The sequence below is a fragment of the Trachemys scripta genome, chromosome 6 (assembly GCF_013100865.1).
Source record: "Trachemys scripta elegans isolate TJP31775 chromosome 6, CAS_Tse_1.0, whole genome shotgun sequence".
Classification (NCBI taxonomy): domain Eukaryota; kingdom Metazoa; phylum Chordata; order Testudines; family Emydidae; genus Trachemys; species Trachemys scripta.
In genome coordinates this window covers 21,212,912-21,232,410 of record NC_048303.1, presented here as the reverse complement: position 1 = coordinate 21,232,410, position 19,499 = coordinate 21,212,912, and the positions used below count along the sequence as shown (strand labels likewise).

General features: G+C 44.7%; 1 protein-coding gene across 2 annotated transcripts in view; it reads left to right on the top strand.

Annotated features, from left to right (window-relative positions):
• The window catches only part of LOC117879253 (A disintegrin and metalloproteinase with thrombospondin motifs 12-like), a 141,518-nt gene that overhangs the window by 51,326 nt on the left and 70,693 nt on the right, over positions 1 to 19,499 (top strand). For both annotated transcript variants that reach the window (XM_034774306.1, XM_034774305.1), the window contains one exon: positions 12,824 to 12,944. In XM_034774306.1, the coding sequence (XP_034630197.1) occupies positions 12,824 to 12,944 (121 nt within the window). The remainder of the gene's footprint in view (positions 1 to 12,823; positions 12,945 to 19,499) is intronic.

Genomic DNA, 19,499 nt, shown 5'->3' with positions numbered 1-19,499 from the left:
CCAACCTGAACCTCTCTTACTTCAATTTAAGCCCATTGCTTCTTGTCCTATCCTCCGAGGTTAACAAGAACAATTTTTCTCCCTTCAACAACATGTATCATCATAAACAATTCTGGAGAATCAAGGTTGTTTTTAAATTAGTGTACTTGTGCTATTGTGAATAAAGCTGGCAGCCCATTTACATATAATTTCAGTTCACCCAACGAACAGAATGAATCGAAGCCAGGATCATGTGATGAACAATATAATCTGGCAATTTCCAAGGACTAGAGCAAATGATTAATAGGTAACTAAAGTAGACCTCTTCTCTGAATGGTAGTACACTTTTATATAAAATGTGTACACAGCATACCCACTTGGGAAAAAAACCTTTTCAAACATCTCTCAGAATAATTCAGCACAGTATTAGTTCAGTCCAAGTGAATGCAATACATATTGTGTGGTTCTTGGCAAGTGAATTAGAAAATACACTTAATTATTTGTACAGGGCTAATTCTGGTACTATAATAATAGATGAATATTGTGGTTGCTAACCTGAAAAAGGAGTCCTTAAACATTACAGGTAAATAGTAAGCCCCGATCAAGTGCTACTCAAGTTTTTAATCAGACATTTTAGGTACTGAAATGAATTTTAGGAACTGAATTTGCTAGATGCTAAATGCTTCTGGTTTGTTTTCTTTTGGCCAAAATAATGTTTCACACTGGCCTGAAGTCAAATAAGAGGTAATAGTGGCAAGGTATTGTGTGATGTTATATCTGTTACCCACGTGTATTTGGTGTGCATTGATGCACAAGGCTAAAGACCAAGGCCAATGCTTTCAAATGTAGGTACCTAAGGCCAGGCACTTTGTAATAGGTCAACTGTTCCACTCCAGGCGTGCCCTAGTTTTGGTGTAATGAGGAGGGTGGGGTAGCCACGGGGAGTTCTAAATGAGAAACAGCCCAAAGGCAAGGGAGAGAGTCTGGAGTCTTGATCGTGCAGAGAACTCAGAAGAAGAGCAGAGCTGGGCTGAGAGCTGCTGAGGGAGGATGGCACTGAAGGAGGGAGCAGTGAGAGATTCCTAGTTGAGCAGTGGAGCCAGATCAGGCTGGTGAAAGTGGAAGGTGGTCAGGAGGTCCGTCCCCAGGCCGAAGAGCCACAGCCAAGTAGGGCTGAAGGCTGAGAGCAGCAGCAGGATGCCTGCTGGCTCTCTGAGGTGGGGAGCTGAAGCTGGAGGACCACAGAGAGCTGAAAGCAGGGGAATGATTGAGGGGGAGTGAGTTCACCAGGCAAGAACTATAACCAGACTTGAAAATGAAACTGGGTCGAAAAGCACGCTAGCTAGAGCAGCTGAGGTGAGGTGTGGTGAGAGACACTGGGCACCATACTCAAGAGCTGCAGCGCGGTGAGAGATGCTGGAGCTGTACTTGATGTGTTGATGGACTATTGGAGCTTGAAAGAGTGAATGTGCTATTTGGACTGGACTTTGGAATTCTGGATGGTGGTTCTGGATCCTTTAATAATAAATTAAACCTGCAAAGGGCTATGTATAGTCTGAAAGAGTGTGTGTAATCCAGAAGAAAGGGGAAACTGAAGCAGATCATGCTGTGGCCTGCCACAGCAAGGCACCCCATGAAGGGGGCCGCCTTCTCCCACTGCTACATCCATATATTAGGCACCTAAATGAAACTTCTCTGATTTTACTGTGAATACACAACTCCCATGGAAATCACTTTTATCTAGATGCCTAAACATGGATTTAGATGCCTAAATACATTTGAAAAATATGTTGAATGCTCTTACAGTCACCTTGGCAGGGTCAGTATCTAGTACAAAGGCAAAACAAACGTACACCAACGTTGGTGCTGGTATCACAGCAATTCACTAACAATTCTCAATATGCACTGTTTATCCAGCATGCCCATAATGATTGATTTTTCTAAAGTGCCACTCATGCAGCTGCTCCCAGTGAAGTCATGTAAATGTGATGTCAGTAATCTGTTCGTGCTGATTCCAAAACAATACTGCCAGCATCATCCACTCATTTGTCAACTCCTCATATAAGCATTGGGAAACCTGCTCCATGCAGTTTATAATCCACAAAGAAAAGTGTGTGAAGGCTGGTGGTAGGAGGATATGGTCAAATACACCTCTACCCCGATATAAAGCTGTCCTCGGGAGCCTAAAAATCTTACCGTGTTATAGGTGAAACTGTGTTTGATCAGCCGGAGCGCGCAGCCCCGCCCCCATGGAGCGCTGCTTTACCGCGTTATATCCAAATTCGTGTTATATCGGGTCGCTTTATATCGGGGTAAAGGTGTATATACAATTGTGAGATACATTTGCCATTTTTTCTAAGTGTAACTATGGAAAAAAAAGTGCCAATTTCCCCCAACTTCCACCCAAGCTATTATTTATTGTCTGGTTTCTGACAGGCATCACAGCAGAGGTGGGTCTTAAGGCAAAATCTGAAGGAAGACATCTGTTCAAGAAGGACATCTTAAGTGTAAGGGCAGGTTTGAAGACATAAATACTTGTATGAGGAGTTGACAAATGCGTGGATGATGCTGGTAATATTGTGAGGTGTTTTGATACCTAGTGATGAAAAGCACTGTACAAGTTTTTTATATACACGAATATATAAAAAACTTGTACATAGTGCTTTTCATCACTAGATATCAAAACACTTCACAATTTTTAATCCTCACAACACCCCTGTGAGGTAGGCAAGTGTTGTGTTATTAAAGTGCATATCACAATGGGCTCTGATCCTTATTGGAACATCTGGGTGCTACCATAACATAAATATTTATTACTAGTAATAAAATAATATCATCACGTTGGAGAATAATAATACTGTGTGGAATGGAAAAGGAAAGTAGGCTTTGTTTTTGGTTTTTGGTTTTTTTTGTTTGTTATTTTTTGTTCTGTTTTTGGTTTTAACTTTTCAGATATCAGGTTGCATGTTTCAATCTTACTATAGCAACACAGATCTTTAACATTACTGCCCCCACATTTTACCCTTCAACTGACGGTCCAATAAGACATCAGTTCAACTCAGGCTAAATATATAACAAGATAAATAGACACATTGGGATATGTCTCTCTCTCCATTTAGGACAATACTGTAGCCATGATGACTGGATCATGATTTCCTTGTTGGAGTAGCAGTGGGAGACACAAGTGAAAGGAGAAGCTTTAAAGGCACAATGTACCACCCAAGCAATGTTGAAATTCAGTTAGTTTTTGTGACCACATCTCAGCTAAAGAAGGGATTTTTCATTTTGGCCTTTGCTCACAGGCAGACATCCAAGTCTCTCCTTGTGGAAATGGCAGCAGGAGACAAAAGGAAAACACTCCAGGCTGTTTTCCTTTTAAACACTGAGCAGCAGGATATCAATTGTTTTTCCTTCCTGTAGAAAGGCTTTCAGATTACAGTCACATGTATATCTGATGACATACATATTATGCCATGTGGTGAGGCAAATAATAAAACAGTGATATTAAACATCAAGGGCTGAATCCTGAGGTGTGTCAAAGTAGCACTTGCCATAGAGGGATAAGGGGAACTTCATGCAACTCTTTGTCCTCATCCCTTTTGCTGGGGCTGGCTGAGAGGTAGTTTGCTTAGCCATGTAACTTAGAGCAGCTTCAGTGCTGCTTGAAATATGCCAGTTTGTTATGGCCCTCAAAGGACTGCTCTGCCAGATGAGGGATTGTTGGAGCACAGAACCTTCTGGTCATACTCCAACTCATTTTTGCCAACCTTTGGTACACCACTTACATTGTGTGGCACAGAGCCAACCAAGGATTCCATTAGGGTGGGAGAACCCTTAAATGCCTGCCTGAGGCAGTTTTAAGTCCCACTTTGCACTGCCCAAGTACTGCAAAGGGAGGCAAGAGTGTGCCAGGAGCTGAACCCAATTACTACTGTATTGTGTGGTGGGGTTTTTTTTTTTTTTTTTTTTTGTTTGTTAATAACCTGAGCCTGACCTCAAAATTTGCTTCCACAATCAATGGTGGGCACAAAATTTCAGGCCCGAAATTAAGTTAGTTTAGAAAATTTGGCTTTTATCTGCTTTGGATCGAAAACATGAGGACAGCAGCTAAAAGACAGGATGAAGCATTTAGAAATAAAAAGCAACAGAGGGTCCTGTGGCACCTTTAAGACTAACAGAAGTTTTGGGAGCATAAGCTTTTGTGGGTAAGAACCTCACTTCTTCAGATACAAGTGCCACAGGACCCTCTGTTGCTTTTTACAGATTCAGACTAACACGGCTATCCCTCTGATACTTAGAAATAAAAGTTATTCATGACAAAAATAAAAGGAAGTGCTGTGATACTCACTGGGGAAAGTAAACCATGGCCTGGGAACTACTAATTTAAAGTTGGTCTAAAATATTGCACTGTCTTAGAATGTCTGTTATCAAGCTTTCTGGTGCAAACACTTCCTCTTATTCTGGTGAATGTGGTGTGCTGCATGCATGTAAACATATGCCACCAACTGAACTCACTTGGAGTGTAGCAGTTGTAACATGGCAGCCTAGAGGCAGCTATAAAGGAAGTTGTACCTTTAAATGTCAAAAGCCATCATGAAGATATCAGTCTGGCAGAATTTGGAGGGGGTGGAGCATAGGAAGAGGAGACCACAAGGAAGGATTTATTGAATGAGAGACAGAAGATTGGCCACTTTGGAATAACTATCTGGAGCTATGAACTGCATTTTCAGTGACTGGGGGGAAACTGGAATGTGGGCTGCTAGTATGATAACTGAGAAGGCCCAGGGACTCCATTAGTGTTACAATAGCTGACAGTGATGTCTGATTTCGAACCGCTAATTAAAAAGCAGGAGTTGTATACATCCTTTCTGGGCAGCAGCAGCTGAAACAGCAAAACAAGAAACATGTTCCCATTAGATCAGGGGTGGACAAACTTTTTGGCCCAAAGGCCATATTGGGGAATAGAAATTGTATGGAGGCCCATGAATGCTCACAAAATTGGGGTTGGGGTGTGGGAGGGGGTGCAGGCTCTGGGGTGGGGCTAGGGATGAGGAGTTTGGGGTGTAGGAAGGTGCTCTGGGCTGGGACCGAGGGGTTTGGAGTGCAGGATGTGGATCAGGGCTGGGGCAGGGGTGCGGGAAGGAGTTCGGGTTCTGGCTGGCGACTCTGGGGTGAGGCTGGGGATGAGAGATTTGGGGTGCAGGAGGGTGCTCCAGGCTGGGATCGAGGGGTTTGGAGAGCAGGAGGGGGATCAGGGCTGGGGCATGGGGTTGGGACATGGGGAGAGGCTCAGGGGTACAGGTGCCAAGCGGTGCTTACCTCGAGCGGCTCCCGGAAGCAGTGGCATGTCCCTTCTCTGGCTCCTATGCGGAGGCGCAGCCAGGCAGCTCTGCACACTGCTCCATCTGCAGGCATCGCCCCTGCAGCTCTGATTGGAGCACGTAGGAGCCGGAGCGGGGCCATGCCATGGCTTCTGGGAGCCATGTGGTGCGGCCCCCGACCCAGCGCTGTGGCCGGAGCGGGGCCAAGCCGCATGGTCTAGCCCCCAACCCAGTGGCCCGGCCGGAGCGCTGGAGCAGAGCCGAACTGCGTGGTGCGGTTCGCAGGCCGGCTGAAAACAGCTCATGGGCTGGATCCGGCCCACGGGCTGTAGTTTGTCCACCCTGCATTAGATGTACAGTGAATAGCAATTAGAGCTGCTTGGAAATATTTGGATGGAATGTCAGGAAATGCTGATTCCTCAAAAGTGAAAGATTTTGTGGAAATGTGCAGGTTTTGACAAAAGTTGGTTTCCAAAGAAAAATTAATGTTTTGATAACCTTTTCAAAAAAGAACATTTCCATTTTCCTCTTAGAAATAAATGTTCATTTCAATGTTTAATAGAAATTATATTCTATTATTATGAATTTTTTTGAAAGTCAAAATTGGAATGAAAATGATCATTTAAAAAAAAATTCTGTAGCAGGAAGTCTTTTTTGTTGTTGTTGCTTTTGTTCAGTTTTGGAACAGTAAATAAAACTTGGAACTCATGGCATTCCCAGCAAAATGTAAAATCTGGGTCCAGCCTGGTAAACTTGGAAACTTTGATTTAGCTAACCTTGAACAGATAGTTATTCAAGGTGCCTAGAATGCAATAAATATGATGCATCTGCCCTTGATAGACTTAGGTGCATGGTACAACTTTATCTATTTAAGGTGTGCTAAATATGAAGTACTGAGCGCCCTCCACTCCCTTTGCTTCCAATTGTAGTAGTAAGTTCTCAGCACCTCAGAGGATGAGGGCAATACTGGGCTTATCATTGTGGTATCTAAGCTCTTCCTACACCTTATTAGCACTACCTTTGACAGAACAACTATAATGCAGGGAGGCAAGAGTGGGGTCGTGAGTTACCCACTGCATTTGCTTATCTCTCTGCAACACACGACTGTACTGCTTATAAACTTAAGCCTGGCACTTTGAATGCTAAGGTATTTTTGTGTTAAAAGGCCTTAAGTAGCAGTGAAAGGAATTTTTCCTTATTTTTTAAATTTAACCTTCTCCAAAGAGACAAAGAGAAGCCAAGGTTACTGCAGAGCTTCTTGACACAAACCTTGTTTTGCACAGAATAAATTAAAGATGTCTGCTAGTCGTTTAATGTCAATGTATCACAGACATAGTTTAATATACTTGTTTGCCATGTTGGTGTAACCATGTTGGTCCCATGATATTAGAGAGACAAGGTGAGTGAGGTAATATCTTTTATTGGACCAACTTCTGTTGGTGAAAGAGACAAGCTTTTGAGCTATCCCGGAGCTCTTCCTCAGGTGTGGGAGAAGTACTCCATATCACAGCTAAATACAAGGTGGAACAGATTGTTTAGCATAAGTAGTTAACACGTATTCTGAGACCTTCAAACAGCCGCCCAGCCTTGCCAAACTCATCATCAGAAACAGGATTCCCACAGACCAGTTCCCAGTAACTCAAAGTGGCACTAGATCCTGCCAGAACAACAGATTCATTAAGAACACTTACATCGGTGGGTGGAAGGGGCAATGGTGCCTCCCCTAGCACATCTGTCCCTGCCACCTGACTTCTGGGCTGTGCTGCCCCCACCCCCCTGCCTGACTCTTCCCCTCCCTGCTCTGACCTTTCCTGGAGGTGCCGACAGCCTGCTGCTGCTGCCTGGTGTCAGTCTTCCTCCTCTCCTCCACTCCAGCCTCCTCTCCCTTCAGAGGTCCCTGCAGCTGCCGGCACATCCCCACCCCTCATCCCTGTGGGGCGGGGCGTGTGTGTGTGTGTGTGTGTGTGTGTGTGTGTGTGTGTGTGTGTGTGTGTGTGAGCGGCAGGAGGGGGAGTGAGGAGGGGAGGGGATCCCTGAGTAACTAAAATTTTTTTTTGGGGGGGAGGGATAGCTCAGTGGGTTTGAGCATTGGCCTACTAAACCCAGGATTGTGAGTTCAATCCTTGAGGGGGCCACTTGGGGATCTGGGGCAAAATCAGTACTTGGTCCTGCTAGTGAAGGCAGGGGACTGGACTCAATGACCTTTCAAGGTCCCTTCCAGTTCTAGGAGATGGGATATCTCCATTAATTTTTTTTTTTTTTAATTCAAAGCCTGCATACACTGCTTCTGTGATCAATACCCTTCACAACACGCCTTTCAAGATCCATGGGTCCTACACATGCCTGTCACAACATGTGGTGTACCTCACCCAGTGCACTAAATGCCCCAATAACAATTTTGTGGGTAAAACGAGACAAACACTATGTTCTTGAATGATTTCGCACAGAAAAAGGATACAAGACAAAAACACCCTAGCATCCGGGGGCAGACCTTTTCACAAAGCAGTCACTCCATGTCTGACCTCTGTCTTCATTGTCAAAGGAAACCTGCTCTTTCAAAAGACAAGCCTGGGAGCTTAAATTCATAACTTTGCTAGACACTAAAAATCATGGTTTTAAGAAAGACACTGGATTTATGGCTTATTGAAACAATCTGTAACACACTTATGCCTTTTTGTCCTGTGGCTGCAGAGGTGTTAACTGGCCACTTCATCTTGAAAGGTCTCTTACAATGTGTGTTAACTACTTAAACAATCTGTTTCACCTTGCTGTGATATGGAGTACCTTTCCCAGACCTGAAGAAGAGCTGTGTTCGAAAGCTTGTCTCTTTCACCAACAGAAGTTGGTCCAATAAAAGATATTACCTCACCCACCTTGTCTGTCTAAGGCAGGGGTGGGCAAAATTTTGGTCCGAGGGCCACATCGGGGTTGCGCAACTGTATGGCGGGCCGGGTAGGGAAGGCTGTGCCTCCCCAAACAGCCTGGCCCCCATCCACTTCCTGCCCCCTGACTGCCTCCCTCAGAACCCCCAACCCATCCAACCCCCCCTGCTCCCTGTCCCCTGACTGCCCTCCCGACCCCTATTCACATCACCGCCCCCTGACAGGCCCCCCGGGACTCCCACTCCCAACCCTCCCTGTTCCCCATCCCCTGACCGCCCCCCCAGAACCTCCACCCCATCCAACCGCCCCCTCCTCCCTGAGTGCCCCCAGAATCCCCGCTCCCTTACCCAACCCCCCAGCTTCCTGCCCCCTTACCAGCAGCAGGAGCTCGCAGGCTCAGCCTGACTTGGAGCGAGGAGCCCAGGTAGCAGCTGGAGCTCCCCACCCACCCCGGTGACATCCTTTCATGTCAATTTCAGAGCTTTCATGTCAATTTCAGAGCTCCAGCATGGAGTCGTGAAATTGACAAGAATGACCGCCAACAGCCAATGTAAGTAACACATTGCTTATAGGGACACTGTGTCACTCTAACTACATTGACATAAGCCCCTACACCTCTTGTGGAGGTGGAGTTATTATGTCGGTGTAGTAGGACACTTACATTGGTGGGAGCAAGACTGTAGTGTGCACACTGACATAATTAGGTCGATGTAATCTAACTCAGTAGTGTGGACCAAGCCTAATAGTCTAACATAATTATTCAATCTGGGGCTTTCCATTGCCACAGTGTAACTACTGCAAATACTGTAATGGTTCTTTTAATAGTTGGTGCCTGGAGGAAAGGTGCTTCTAGGCATTAAGGACCAGAAGAAAACTGGAGAGAAAGTCCCTCTCCGTCTAGATTAATTTGACAGATGGATCATCTTATCAGGAAGCTGTAGATTATAAAGCCTCAGATGGAGTATTTTGTCTAGTTCTAGGTGCCACATTTCAGGAAAGATGTGGACAAATTGGAGAAAGTCCAGAGAAGAACAACAAAAACAATTAAACGTCTAGAAAACAGGACCTATGATGGATGATTGAAAAAATTGGTCCTGTGGCACCTTTAAGACTAACAGAAGTATTGGGAGCTTAAGCTTTCGTGGGTAAGAACCTCACTTCTTCAGATGGAAGAAGTGAGGTTCTTACCCACGAAAGCTTATGCTCCCAATACTTCTGTTAGTCTTAAAGGTGCCACAGGACCTTCTGTTGCTTTTTACAGATTCAGACTAACACGGCTACCCCTCTGATACTTGAAAAAATGGGGTTTGTTTAGCCTGGAGAAGAGAAGACTGACATGATAACAGTTTTCAAGTACATGAAAGGTTGTTACAAGGAGGAGAGTGAAAAATTGTTCTAGCTAATCTGAGGATAGGACAAGTAGCAATGGGCTTAAATTGCAGCAAGGAAGGTTTAGGTTGGACATTAGGAAAAACTAATGGGTGGTTAAGCACTGGAACAAATTGCCTAGGAAGGTTGTGAAATCTCCATCATTGGGGATTTTTAAGAACAGGTTAGATAAACACCTGTCAGGAATGGTCTAGTTATTACATAGTCCTGTCTTGAGTACAGGGGACTTGGCTAGATGACCTAATGAGATCTCTTCTAGTCCTACACATCTATGATTCTATGATTATGGGATGGTAGCTTGTGCTAGATTGAAATGAAAATAAAAAACAGAGCAAAAGGGAACACAATATCCCTATAACAGGGTGGCTTGCCCCATGGACTGGAGAGCCTGAGGCTAAGCCAACCCCGATTACAGACTAAGCCCTACTTGAGTGGGATCAGGCAATTCCCCATAAAGAGCAGAAGCTGGCTGCAGGAATGGGAACAAGAGCCAGGCCTGAATGGTGATAAGGCCCAACTGGGGAAAGGCTGGAGGAAGAGACAGGTTGTAAGCTGAGAGAGTAAGGAAAGCTCTCAAGGCCTGGGAGAGACCCTGATGAAAGAAGGAAGAGACTGGGAAAAGATCTCCATGCAAGGAGGCTTGAGAGGAACCCTGATTAAGCAGGGAAGAGACAGAGAGATCCAGAGGAGTATTTAAGAGGTTGCGTGGGAAGCGGCCCAGGGAAAACTGCAGCACATGTAGAGGAGCAGAACTAGTTGTTCAGTACAAGGCCCTGGACTGGAACCCAGAGTGGAGGCTGGGACTGGGTACTCCGGCTGGCCCCAAGGAAGGGGGTGTACAAGCCCACTGCAAGAGTTATTGAGCCCAGCAAGGGGACAACAGGCTGTGGAAGAGCCCCCAGAGAGAGGAAAGGATTTTTGTTTGTGTTAAAGACATTCTGGGGACTTTTAGTTTGGACAACTGTGACCCCAGGAAGGGTGGACTTAAGATGGAGACCTGGCCGCAGAGCTGAGTTACTGACAGAGAAATCACCACAGCAGCAGAGTGACTGTCGGCAGGGGACACTAGCTCTTCAAGGGAGCTGCTACACCACACCTGGCCATGAGGGGGCACTTAGCGGTGAGTGAACCCAGTTACAGTCTCATACAGCAGGATGGTGTTAGAGAAGTTAGCAAGTACCACAACTGAAAGGGTGTTTTACATGAGTAGAACAATGAGAGAAAATAACACATCAAAATTACAATAATCCATTTTCATTTGTGGGTGGGGCCTGGCCGAAGGCCTCCAGCGGCCGTAACAAAAAGAACTTAAAACCATTATTATCATCAGGTTTACGTTCTGTAATTTTAGCCCAACTTGTTGAATTACAATGAGCATTTCAGAGCCTCCTGCTGGTTGAGCTTCTGGAAAGTGACAGAATATGTGGCACAGACCCTGAGCATGGTTTCATGATGCTGAGTCACACAAGGGTAGGAAGGAGGAGCCCCAAGCACCAGAGCCGCAAGAATTAACCCTGTAAGGCATAATATCTTCTGAGCACTGGGGAGGAACACAGTGTGAGGTGACTCTTGCTACACTTTTTTAAATGGCGCAGCAGGCACTTCTTCCAGCACATTCATACCAGCAGGCAGGCAGTGGAGGTGACTCTGATCAGAAATTACTGTCTCTCCTCTGTCCCTTGCACAGCAAAACACACCAGGAGCCATTTTATTGCTGGGAGGGGGAATGGCACCCTATATACTCTCTTCCTCTTACGGGAAAGGCATAACGTAGCCCTTCATTTCTGAAGAAGTTGAACAGAAAACAAACCGATGCAACTTTTTTTCTCTTGCCTCCTTTGGCAACCCAGTGTTGGAATTTCATGAGGTGAAATGACTAATCGTTTTTCAAGAGACCCTCTTAAACAGAGTGTATAAACTCTGAGGAGTGAAAGGACAGTGCTACTGCAGATGCTCAGATACCACAGAGATGAGCACTAGACAGGTAGGCCAGACAGAAATTAGTGCTATTGAGCATGGCACTTTCTATTTGTGCTTATCCATGGAAGCATTGCTATGGAAAACTCCCTTTATATTAATCTAGCTGGTAGTATTTTAATGAACAATTAAGGTTTAGCTTTTCAAGATACAGAATAAGTTTCAACACTGGGCAAAATGCCTCCACTCTGTCAAGTAAAATTGATCTTGGTTTAGTTACGTCAGGGATGAATTTGGCCATTCAAGTCATTCCCAGTCCTTATTCAAGCCTAAATTGATTGTATCTATTTTGCATATACAATGTAATGGCTGAGCCATTACAAACATTGAATTGATCTCCCCTTGTAAGTATTCTCACACTTCTTATCAAACTGTCTGTACTGGGCTATCTTGATTATCACTTCAAAAGTTTTTTTCTCTTACTTAATTGGCCTCTCAGAGTTGGTAAGACAACTCCCACCTGTTCATGCTCTCTGTATGTGTGTGTATATATATCTCCTCAATATATGTTTCACTCTATATGCATCAGAAGAAGTGGGTTGTAGCCCACGAAAGCTTATGCTCTAATAAATTTGTTAGTCTCTAAGGAGCCAGAATCGAGTCCCTTTGTACCACCTGAGTGGCACAAAGAAGCTGAAGCAGAAACCAGCATCTGACCTATTATTTCTAGAACTGTTCTGCGGCCATGCTTGCATAAACTCATCATGTTCTACAACTGAATCCCCAAAATATGCACTAAACTGCCACTGGGTACCAATGTTAGTACAAGTTCCAAGCATTCATTATAACGAGTGAGTCTTTGAGATTTGTCAAAAAATGTTCATGTTAGTGATATACTTGCAAAGGTTAGTAGATAAAATATTAGGTCAGTAACTGCTAGTTTTTAGTCCAATTGGCAAAACACTTGCTTGGGAAACCTGGGATATCTGTATGCCATACAAAGAAAAATCCAGGATATGCTGGACAATAAAGGTCAATTGAGGTGTGTTTCTGTTAAAATAATGGCTTCTTGTAACCATTGCATGGTTCATAGCATGTACTGTGCAAATAACGTCTGTCATTCTTGTACAATATGCATGAATTTATACTTAAATAAGATGTGACCGTCTCTGGTATTAAGTGTCTGAACATAAAATACGTTGTATTCAGTGAAATCAGTTCGTTTCCCCTTCTGAAGCAGCTGATTAGAAGCTGACACCGGAGTCAGTGATACGTTGGGTCTGGAGCAATTCATTAAAGATAGAATATTTATATTGAAAATGTCTTTCCCTTTAGACTATTGGCTGTGATTATGAGATAAATTCCAATGCAACTGAAGATCGATGCGGAGTTTGCCTAGGAGATGGATCTGCTTGTCAGACAGTGAAGATGATGTTCAATCAAAGTGAAGGATTAGGTAAAGAGGGGCTTTTTTTTCTTCTCTTGCTGAAACTGTTTCTGCAAATAAGGAGGCTTGAAAAATTCTTCTCATTTCAAGTTGGCGAGTAATCTGAATGGCAAATTACCAGTGACTCCTCACTGAGGGCTTTGCATGGTCTGTTTTAAATCAGAGACGCTTCTTTAGCCTGTACTGTGAAATGGCTTTGAGTGCCCACTTAACCAATTAAATGCCAGTTTTGCCTCCTGGCTGTTGGATGTCAATAGCCTCCACTGCAAATTACCCAGATAATAAATAGCCAGCAAGCTCATTTGCAAAAGGTATGTAATTAACTGCCTTAGAAAAACTGGGGAAGTCATTAGGTGGTAAGTTCCCAGAAAGCTCTCCAGATGAGCAACTTGGGGATTCGTTCCCTGGGTGGCCATAGATCCAGCTACATCAGTTTTATCTGCCCACCTGCAGCCCATTCCCCGTGTAGGTAGCAGGTAGGGATGTGGCTGGGTTGATCTCTGGGTAATGTAATGGTCCATAGAGGATGCCTGAGCAGTTCCCTGGATGTTCTTAGAATTGGGGGAAAGGAAAGGCAGCTTCATACCACCTTCCATCTCCTCCCATCCCTTGAATCCTGCACCTAGAACAGCTTGGCCAGGCCAGGCCAGATCCTCACATTTGCTCTTATTAAAACACTTTCTGACTTGGTGAGCAAATCAGTGAGATACATTATTGTTGCATTTACTTTTGCTGAAAAAGTCCTGTGAATCTGATAGTTTCCCAAACACAGTTGAGCACTAGTTAGAAGTATAGCAGATTTCACTCTGAACACACAAACTTTTGGTAGTGGTTTTATTTTTGTTAACTTACTTTGCTATTTATTATTAAAAGATCTTGCAAATATTATTAAAGGAATGTAGTGCTTCTGAAATAGAGTGGCCTGCAAAGTCTCTGATTAACTACAGCCTGGGTATCAGTAAAGATACCTTCTCTATACGACTCCTATCAGATACTTAGACCCTGACCTGGCAAGGAGTAGTCACCTTCAGAAGTAAGAGGATAGTTCACTTCCTAAATTTATTATTATTATTTTTTTTTAATTAATGGAGATATCCCATCTCCTAGAACTAGAAGGGATCTTGAAAGGTCATTGAGTCCAGCCCCCTGCCTTCACTAGGCATGACTAAGTACTGATTTTACCCCAGATCCCTAAATGGCCCCCTCAAGGATTGAACTCACAATCCTGGGTTTAGCAGGCCAATGCTCAAACCACTGAGCTATCCCTCCCCCCTCTTTTAATCCCTTGCCCTCATCTAAGATTACCACAAGTTGATTATTATGAAGTAAGATCATCAATTAGTAATGTATCTACAAACATCACTAGAAACTGGACTGAGATCACCAGCTCATTTCACATTAGCCCACCAAGCAGCTGTCAAATGAAAAATAGGGGTGGAATTTTTAAAAGCACTTAGTTTGGACCTAACTCTGCTCCTATTGAAGTCAAAGATAAAACTCCTGTTGGTTTAAATGGGAGCAGAGTTAGATCAGTCCTGAGCACTTTTGAAAATCCCACCCCAGGCTTTCGGTCATTACTGACCAGGGCTGGTTTTGATCCAGAGACCTAGAAGTAAAGGATTCTATGTTAGAGGTGTCTGAAACTTTTTGCTCATAAGAACAGCCATACCGGGTCAGACCAAAGGTCCATCTAGCCCAGTATCCTGTCTACCGACAGTGGCCAATGCCAGGTGCCCCAGGGGGAGTGAACCTAACAGGCAATGATCAAGTGATCACTCTCCTGCCAGCCATCTCCATCCTCTGACAAACAGAGGCTAGGGTCACCATTCCTTACCCATCCTGGCTAATAGCTATTAATGGACTTAACCACCATGAATTTATCCAGTTCTCTTTTAAATGCTGTTATAGTCCTAGCCTTCACAACCTCCTCAGGTAAGGAGTTCTACAAGTTGACTGTGCGCTGCGTGAAAAAGAACTTCCTTTTATTTATTTTAAACCTGCTGCCTATTAATTTCATTTGGTGACCCCTAGTTCTTGTATTATGGGAACAAGTACATAACTTTTCCTTATCCACTTTCTCCACATCACTCATGAGTTTATATACCTTTATCATACCCCCCCCTTAGTCTCCTCTTTTCCAAGCTGAAGAATTCTGGCCTTTTTAATCTCTCCTCATATGGGACCCGTTCCAAACCCCTAATCATTTTAGTTGCCCTTTTCTGAACCTTTTCGAGTGCCAGTATATCTTTTTTGAGATGAGGAGACCACATCTGTACGCAGTATTCGAGATGTGGGCGTACCACTGATTTATATAAGGGCAATAATATATTCTCAGTCTTATTCTCTATCCCCTTTTTAATGATTCCTAACATCCTGTTTGCTTTTTTGACCGCCTCTGCACACTGTGTGGACATCTTCAGAGAACTATCCACGATGACTCCAAGATCTTTTTCCTGACTTGTTGTAGCTAAATTAGCCCCCATCATATTGTATGTAAAGTTGGGGTTATTTTTTCCAATGTGCATTACTTTACATTTATCCACATTAAATTTCATTTGCCATTTTTTGCCCAATCACTTAGTTTTGTGAGATCTTTTTGAAGTTCATCACAGTCTGCTATGGTCTTAACTATCTTGAGCAGTTTAGTATCATCTGCAAACTTTGCCACCTCACTGTTTACCCCTTTCTCCAGATCATTTATGAATAAGTTGAATAGGATTGGTCCGAGGACTGACCTATTGGGAACACCACCAGTTACCCCTCTCCATTCTGAGAATTTACCATTAATTCCTACCCTTTGTTCCCTGTCTTTTAACCAGTTCTCAATCCATGAAAGGACCTTCCCTTTTATCCCATGACAGCTTAATTTACGTAAGAGCCTTTGGTGAGGGACCTTGTCAAATGCTTTCTGGAAGTCTAAGTACACTATGTCCACTGGATCCCCCTTGTCCACATGTTTGTTGACCCCTTCGAAGAACTCTAATAGATTAGTAAGACATGATTTCCCTTTACAGAAACCATGTTGACTATTGCTCAACAGTTTATGTTTTTCTACGTGTCTGACAATTTTATTCTTAACTATTGTTTCGACTTATTTGCCTGGTACCAACGTTAGACTTACCGGTCTGTGATTGCCGGGATCACCTCTAGAGCCCTTTTTAAATATTGGTGTTACATTAGCTAACTTCCAGTCATTGGGTACAGAAGCCAATTTAAAGGACAGGTTACAAACCTTAGTTAATAGTTCCGCAACTTCACATTTGAGTTCTTTCAGAACTCTTGGGTGAATGCCATCTGGTCCGGGTGACTTGTTAATGTTAAGTTTATCAATTAATTCCAAAACCTCCTCTAGTGACACTTCAATCTGTGACAGTTCTTCAGATTTGTCACCTACAAAAGCCTGCTCAGGTTTGGGAATCTCCCTAACATCCTCAGCCGTGAAGACTGAAGCAAAGAATCCATTTAGTTTCTCCGCAATGACTTTATCGCTCAAACCTCAAAGGTGCTCAGATCATCTTTGACTGGGTTTGACTTACCTTTACAGACAACTGGTGGTCTGCACAATTTTTGTACACATCTAAGAACTTTTCGTGAAAGCTGGGCGCAAACATTCTGTCAGGGTATTGTGATTTTTGTGTGTCTGTTCTGAGTGAGGCAGTGTGGTCTAGTGGATAGCGTACTAGATGGTGACTCTGGAAATGTGGGTTTTATTCCTGATTTGGCCACTGGCCTCCAGGGTGAGACCTTGAGCAAGTCACTTCATCTCTCTGCACCTTTGTAACAGGGGGTTAATGGTCCTGACCTTTGTATTGAGATCTCCTGATGAAAAACAATATACGAGAGGAAGGTATTACTGTGAGGCAAGCAAGAATGCTTCCTTTTGACATGTTTTATGTTTGTAGTGCTCTGGTATCAAACACCAGTGCTGAGTTCTGAACCAACTTCTGAGACACCGTGCACACTTTTGATTGCCTTTTTTATGGAATTGGAATAAAACCTCAAGCAGGGGAAGGTTTTTATTTATTTATTTGGGGGATGGAGATGTCCTAAATTCAGGGAAGTACCATTTTTTGTTTGACCTGCCATGTTCTGATAGGCAATAGCGTGGTTCATTCACACTGTGGGCTGTGGTGTGATGCGGCACTTCAGAGTTCCCGAGAGAACTAATTAACTAATTCAGGAGAGTTGCGGCAATGTAATAAATTAGATGGGCAGACTGACTCTGACTTGGCCTCCAAGTTTGTTTTATATCAGTATGTATAACAATCAGTTACTGCCTCATAAACCGGAGACACAGTCAGTTTAGTATTTTATTATTAAGAGAGACAGTAGTTATTCAGAAGAACATAAGAACGGCCATACTGGTCCATCAAGCCCAGTATCCTGTCCTTTGACAGTGGTCAATGGCAGGTGCCCCAAAGGGAATTAACAGACAAGTTATCATCAAGTGATCCATGCCCTGTCACCCATTGGTTCGTTATGTTAATTATGCAGGTCAAATACATTAACAAAAAAGGTTATACAAATAAAAAAAATCATTGACTGACTAAATTATCGAATGTTGTAGGCTCCTTTATATAGATGTGCCACCTAAATCATTACATGTTTTAAAAGTTAACTGACAAATAAACAAAATAGGGGAAGAGAAACGATACTGACTGTATAAATGACAGCTAGAATCAGGGCTCTGATTCAGTGGGTGCCTGCTGGTAAAAGGCCGGCACCTATTCTATGCAGCCACCGTATTTTCCAGAATATTAGGCTATGTCTACACTAGCAGTTTTGTCGGTTTAACTTATGTCACTCAGGGGTGTGAAAAAACACACCCCTGAGTGACATAAGTTAAACTGACAGAAGCACCGGTGTGGACAGCGCTGCGTTGATGGGAGATGCTCTCCTGCTGTCATGGCTACTGCCTCTTGTTAGGGGTGGTATAATTATGTCAACAGGAGAGCTCTGTCCTGTCGGCATAGAGTGGCTACATGGGAGATCTTACAGCGGCACAGCTGCATCGGTACAGCTGTGCTGCTGTAAGATCTCTAGTGTAGACATAGCCTGAGATTACTTCTTTTTTAATGTAAGTCTCTCCCTGTTATGGTTGTTGAGATACACTTGGTTCATGTTTTTGAGGTAACTGAAGCCGAGATTCTGCCTGCAGAATCTAAACAACAGCTCTGAGAGGTGTGAACTGCCTCACTGATCTCAGAGAGTGCTAGTTCAGATACCCAGTGCAAGCAGTGAACTATTTCACGGCTCACCAGTTGCACGTAAAAAAGGAGAGGGAGGATTATTTTATGAAGATCTGCTCAATTTGGTACCATAAGCAAGCGGGCTTGGAAGAAAACACCACTTTTCCCCTGCTCCCAATGAAGAAGGAGCCAAACCCAAAGAACCTAGCAGAACCCAATGGGGTATCTAAGGCCCCACAAGGGGGCGCCATATGGAAGAAGTCCATTGGGACATACAAGGAGCCCAGCAGTGCCATTGATTATATTTGAACCCCCAGTGAGGTTGCAAAGCCCAACCAGCCCAGAGAGCATGCATGTACAGTGGGCAGCAGCAGGGCTGGTGCAAGGATATTTTGCGCCCTAGGTGAAACTTCCACCTTCCACCTCCCACCCCCACCTCTCTCCTCGAAGCATCGCTTATTATAAACTTTCAGAAATGAATACTACATAACATGGCATTGTTCATTAGAATTAATACATATTCGGCTTAAAAATTTATTAATTTCATTATTTAGACTACATATTTAATGAAAATAAATGAATAACCTGACAGGGTGTGGGGCTGGCTGGCTTGGGGCAGGGGTGTGTGGCAGGGGTTGGCTGGAGACAATGATGTGTGGGGCTGGCTGGCTTCGGGCAGGGCAGGGGATGCGGAGCTGGTTGGAGATGCGGTGCGGGGTTGGCTGGAGACAGAGGTGTGGGGCTGGCTGGCTTTGGGTACGGGGGTGTGGCAGGGGCTGGCTGGAGGCGGGGGGTGCGGGGCTGGCTGCAGGCAGGGCATGGGGTGCGGGACTGGCTGAGGACAGGGTGGTGGGTACCAGGGCTGTCCCTAGATATTCTGGGGCCCTACGCAGCCCCCCCACGGGGGGGGTGCCCCAGGCCTCCGTGGGGGAGGCGGGAGTGGGGGTGGGCCCGGTTTCCATGGGGGGCAGGCCTCCAACGGTTGGGGCTGGCTTGGGGGGCAGGGGGGAACCACCGCCCAGCACTCACCAGCAGCGCAGCTGGGCCGGGTCTCTGTACTTCCTGCCACTGGTGAGTGCAGCCCTGGCCCTGCTGCAGAGCTCAGGGGAGTGGGGGCGGGTGGGGCTGAGCAGGGGCAGGGGCCTGGGGAAGAGCCAGAGCAGCTGGGAGCAGCGCAGCGCCCCCGGCGGCCAGAGGAGGAATGACATCACTTCCTGGCCGGCCGGAGCTGATCAAAGAGGGTTACACATTTAGCCGGCGCCGGGTGAGCATCCCAGACATTTTGGGCACCGCTTTTTGGTGCCCTCAAATCTTGGTGCCTTAGGCGGGTGCCTAGTTTGCCTACTGGATGCACCGGCCCTGGGCAGCAGATTGT